General features: G+C 38.3%; 1 protein-coding gene across 1 annotated transcript; it reads left to right on the top strand.

Annotated features, from left to right (window-relative positions):
• The first annotated feature begins 684 nt into the window (after positions 1 to 684).
• On the top strand, positions 685 to 4,866 carry LOC137640857 (zinc finger BED domain-containing protein 5-like). The gene is made up of 2 exons (XM_068373319.1): positions 685 to 712; positions 4,232 to 4,866. Exons 1-2 carry the CDS (start codon positions 685 to 687, stop codon positions 4,864 to 4,866), a joined length of 663 nt encoding a protein of 220 aa, XP_068229420.1.
• Positions 4,867 to 5,440: the final 574 nt, after the last annotated feature.

The following is a 5,440-nucleotide window of genomic DNA, read 5'->3' on the forward strand; positions in this document are numbered from 1 at the left end:
TCATTTTGATATTCCATCATGTTGGAAGTTTTTACCCCCGTACAGATTTTATCGCTGAGTAGGATAAATGCGAGAGTTCTTTCCTTCCGTAGAAGAGAGATACATATAATAATCAGATATCTTCATGACAATACACTGGTACATGATCATATATACAAACATATGCACATGCACACACATATAGGCCTACTAATAGAGAGAGAGAGAGAGAGAGAGAGAGAGAGAGAGAGAGAGAGAGAGAGAGAGAGAGAGAGAGAGAGAGAGAGAGACTCACAACCTTTAGTATAACAATCAACTTGAGTCTTGTAAACAATATATTTTATATTGTCAGTATCATCATTATCATCATTGTCACAATTAGACTCATAATAAGTCGCCTAAACATCAAAAAGTCCCGATTTTGACTTTTCTGGTTGGTTTGCCCACGTACGCCTGCCACGACTGCTGAACACACACGGGAGGTGGAGTTGGATATCTGAGCGATTTAGTCTGCGCAGTTAGTGGCGAGTAGAGCGGCAGATTTCATCTCTCGCATTCCATATCTGTTGATCATTAGCGATCAAATCTGCAGGTGTAGTTTCACTCACACACAATCTTGTCCAGGCTGCTATCAGTGCACTACCTCATATCGACCCTTGATTTCAGCGAGGGTATATTTCCTTGTACTGTCGACCACAGATCGAAATGCAGAGAACCCCGGGTCATGACCTAGGCAAGTTAGTGAGGATTTTCTTACTCCTAAGAGAAATTCTCCCCTATAAATAGTACAGGGTTTGTATTTTCGCCGGAACAATTAACATATTTGTAAGAAATTTTTGTTTTTCTAACATACAACCCTAAAGCTATTTATAAAATTGGGCTACCACCCTGTCTCCCGAGAAGTGGTGCCATAAAGCAAAGTGGTTACTAAGCCGAGAGGTGTAAGTAAGCGGGTTAGCCTGTCTACCCCACCGCCCACCTGCTAACAATCGGTACGGGTAGTTATCCCTCACTAAGACTTGTCATGTTTCGTCTTTCAGCCACGCCGAAAGTAATATCCTTATAGATATCTTCAGGTTTGTGTGCTAGGAAAAAATACAAATTTCTTCTAAATTTCTTATATTAGAATGATAGAAGTTTGTTTAACTTCCACTGATATATTCAGCGATGCATATGTATTTATCTGTCAAGATATCAAATGTTATAAGTGGTCGATGGTGATGTAAGAATTTCATGATTCTGCATATTCTTTTTAGAATAATTCCCTATTTACTAGCTTTAATTAATAAGATGATTAGGAAAATTGTGTCGTTTTTACAATGAAGCTTTAAATATAAGGACAAACAGATACTCTAATGTCACCACATAGATATTCATTGCAAACGTTTCAACATTCCAAATGCCATCATCTATGCTACCGTAAGTAAATATAAAGCAATACAATTATTAAAAAAAAAAATATGTAAACAATTAAAAATTACATGAAAATTCTATATATAAAAAAGAACCCAGTCCATTACGAAATGTGGGACAGAAGAGGTTTTAAGGTGCGTCCACACGGACAAACAGTGGTTGTCGGACTAACACTGTTGCCATATCATAAAGCAAGGATTATGAGCCCTTAGTGTTGAGAAGGGGGATTTTTTTTTTCTTTTTTTTTTAATCTAGAAAATGTATAGTTTACAAATTCATTTTTTACAAAAACATATTTATTTAAACATATTTTAGTGTTGGTTTTCCTGATGTGATTTATAATTTATCATTAGCCTATACTAACATTAGTCAGATTGATATTTACTTAACATATTAAAAGAATACCTGATAATGCAATAAATAAAGATTACTATAATTTATATACTTAAAACTTCAATTATCCTTAAGGAATTTTTCACACTAATTTTACTCATTTGTATCCAAATTAACATATTCTATAGTAAAATGTAAAAGACATATATCCTCTAGTGACTTTAACAATATAAATATTGTCTTGAATATTCTACTTTTAATAAAGTAGATCATACTTAACTCATCTGCTGAGGGCATTTCCTTATTAAGATACCAGATCCCCGTTATTAATTCCTTTATTAATAACATTGCTGTGTTTCTGTCTCTTTTTGAATAGGCGTGAAACTCCAGTTTTAAAATCTTTAGAAAACATTTTGCGTGTATTTTACAAACCTTGTTAAAAAATGTTTTGATCCAATTCACAACTGTTCCTGTATATCTACAAAAATATACTAAGTGCATAATTGTTTCAGGCCCTCCACAATTACCACACAAATAACTGTCCGTAATGTTCATCACAAATAACCTATCCATTTTAGCTAAGACTTCGTGGCTGTATTTGAACAATAGTTCTCTATTTACTGGATCAATCTATTTACTATTTAAATTTTCCCATATATTCCAGCTAAGCAACGGATAACGTTCTTCAATACTTGGTAGAACGGATTCACCTCTCAGCATCTGATAGTATATATGCTTTAATTTCAGCAAAGGATAGGTCTTACCTTTGTTACAGAATGAAATAACGTCATTATTTGGTTATAATATGGAGTGCTAAAAATGGTAGATTCACTAAATCTGTTAAATTCAACAAGGTAAGAAAGCCTAAGCTTACAATAATATGCAGTTATCTTACATCCCATTGATATATTGACAATACTTTTGTAGAAGCTGTTGAAAAGCATACGATTGGCTTTCACAGTTAGATTTATAATACCATATCCTCCTTGACTGTTTAGATGATTCATAGTTTTACTTTTAATAGCTTGATAATTCCCATTCCAGAAATATTTGAAGGTACACTTTTCTATGTATTTACAAATATCAGCTGGAATGGGATATACATGAGAAACATACCATGCCTTTTATAATACAATTACATTAATTATTACACTCTTTTGAAATAAAGTTAGTCTTCGTTTACAAATTGACCCTAACATGTTAAAATTAGTATTCTTGATATTTTCCCAGTTCACCCTTGTATATAGTTCATAATCATTGTTTTGGATTATGCCTAGGATCTTAAAACTTTCTTGCTTCACTGTTATCCCTGTTTCTGGCCATTCAAGTTTGTCTTTCCATGACCCAATTACCACAATGTACGTTTTCTTTTTATTATGTTTCGCTCCACTTGCTTCTTCATACTCATTAATAACCCGTGAAGTTTCCTCAATACCTTCCAACTTATTCAAAATAATAGTGCTATCATCAGCAGAGCCAACCACTACAATTTTTAACCCATTCGGAAGATCTGGTGAAAAAGTTCCCAACCTAACCTTCAGCATTCTATACAGTGGTTCTTGATAATAGACAACCCTGTCAAACAGACTTGCCTATTAAAAAAGGGTCAGAAATATAGCCATTTGTAGATATACAGCTTTTGAGATCTTTATAAAGCATTCCAATCAAGTTTACAAATTCTAAAGAAAATCCAAGTTTGCAGAACATTCCGAATAGAAAGTCCAGATTTACCATATCGAATGCTTTATACCAGTGGTTCCCAACCTGTGGTACGCGTACCACTAGTGGTATGCGTGTGCCTTCCAGGTGGTATGTGAACACTTTCGGGGTCATGAACGATTTTTAGTTATATTTTACTTCACAAAGATATGTACTGCCTAACACAAGATAATCTGGCAACGATTTGCAACTGTTGCCACACGCCACCCACTGGTCCCAGCGGCCCACCGTTAAATTGGGTCCTCCACTAACTCTCGTAGTTGCCTACGATCGCCAGCTACTTCAACTAAAACTCGGTCAACTCATTTTAACCGAATTTAATGTGAAGAATTAAGTCACCAAGCGAATCTGGCAGTTTTTCGGAGGTTAGTGGAGGACCTAATTCACACAGTACACTTACTTAATGCGCTAATATGTAGTATTAGTTGCATTTTATCGACAAGAAATAACAACATTTGTGGCTGACGGCGAGAATCCAGTTGCTTGATAAGCAAGTGCATCATTCTCTGGATGACGGCGATGAGCGTCAGCTAGTGACTTCATGGTCACTGAAAGCTGATTGGTGGAGAGACGAGTCCGGGCAAGGAGAGCATTGCAAGACGGGGCAGTTAGGAAGGGCAAGTACGTTGCCTTTCCCTCCCTTCACATCACCCTCCCTTACTTCACACTTCCCTCCCATCTTCCCTCCACACCTCCCTTACTTTACTATACCTTACTACTTATACTTTACATATAGTTTATTTATTTCTGGATTGATTAATCTTTTTTTTTCTTTACTTATCCACAGGATTTGACATGCCGAAGAGAAAATATGACCCGGCATACATAAAGTATGGTTTCATTGCAATCGAACATGGAGGAGAAGCTCTTCCGCAGTGTGTGGTCTGTATGAAGTCCCTTTCCAATGCGGCCATAAAACCCAGCCTGCTCAAACGTCATCTTGAGACTAATCACGCGGAAAAGAAGGACCGAGATCAGAGCTACTTCCAGCGATTTGGCGAGAACGTGAAGCGGCAGCGCATGGACAAGACTGGCCATATCTACCAGAAGGGAGCAGGAATTATGAAAGCATCCTATGCAGTGGCTCTCCTGGTGGCTAAAAACATGAAAGCGCATACCATTGCAGAGTCTCTCATCATGCCAGCGGCAAAGATCTTGGTCAGCCACGTGATTGGAGAGGAGAGTGTTTCCGTCTCTAACAACACTGTACAACGCCGTATCGAGGAGATGTTGGTCAACATTGCCGACCAAGTGGTTGAGGGAGGGAAATCCTCAAAGTATGGGTTTGCCATTCAACTCGACGAATCGACGGACATCACCAACTGCTCTCAACTACTTGTCTACGTCCGCTTCACGCAGAGTAATGCTGCGAAGACTGAGTCACTGATGAGCCAGGATCTGTCCAGTACAACAACAGGATAGGATATTTTCAACGTTTTGGACAATTTCTTCAAGCAGAATGAACTGGACTGGGGAAAGTTGGTCGGATGCACGACAGATGGGGCTCCATTGATGCTCGGTCGAAAGTCTGGTTTTCAAGCCGATGTGAAAGCTCTAGCACCAAACGCCACTGCTGTCCACTGTTTCATACACAGATTCACCCTCTGTGCTAAGGTGCTCCCTCCGAAGTTGTTATCATGTTTGAACGAGTTATCAGAATTGTTAATTCCGTCAAAACATCCGCCCTGAATACTCGACTGTTCAAGCTCCTCTGTGAAGATTTTGGCTCTGACCACATCTGTCTCCTCTACCACAGAGGTGCACTGGCTCTCCCGGGGTAATACGACGAGGCTTCTCTTTGAACTGAGAGATGTACTCCTCGTATTCTTCAAGGAGAAGGAACATGATTTTCAGAAATATCTGGAGGATGAGGAGTTTATCTCAAGGTTGGCCTACCTATCAGACATTTTTGGAGCCCTCAACCACTTAAACTTGTCGTTTCAAGGGCCCGACTGCACTGTCACAGAGTTCATCTCGAAGCTGGGAGCGTTTGTCC

The sequence above is a fragment of the Palaemon carinicauda genome, chromosome 5 (assembly GCF_036898095.1).
Source record: "Palaemon carinicauda isolate YSFRI2023 chromosome 5, ASM3689809v2, whole genome shotgun sequence".
NCBI lineage: Eukaryota > Metazoa > Arthropoda > Malacostraca > Decapoda > Palaemonidae > Palaemon > Palaemon carinicauda.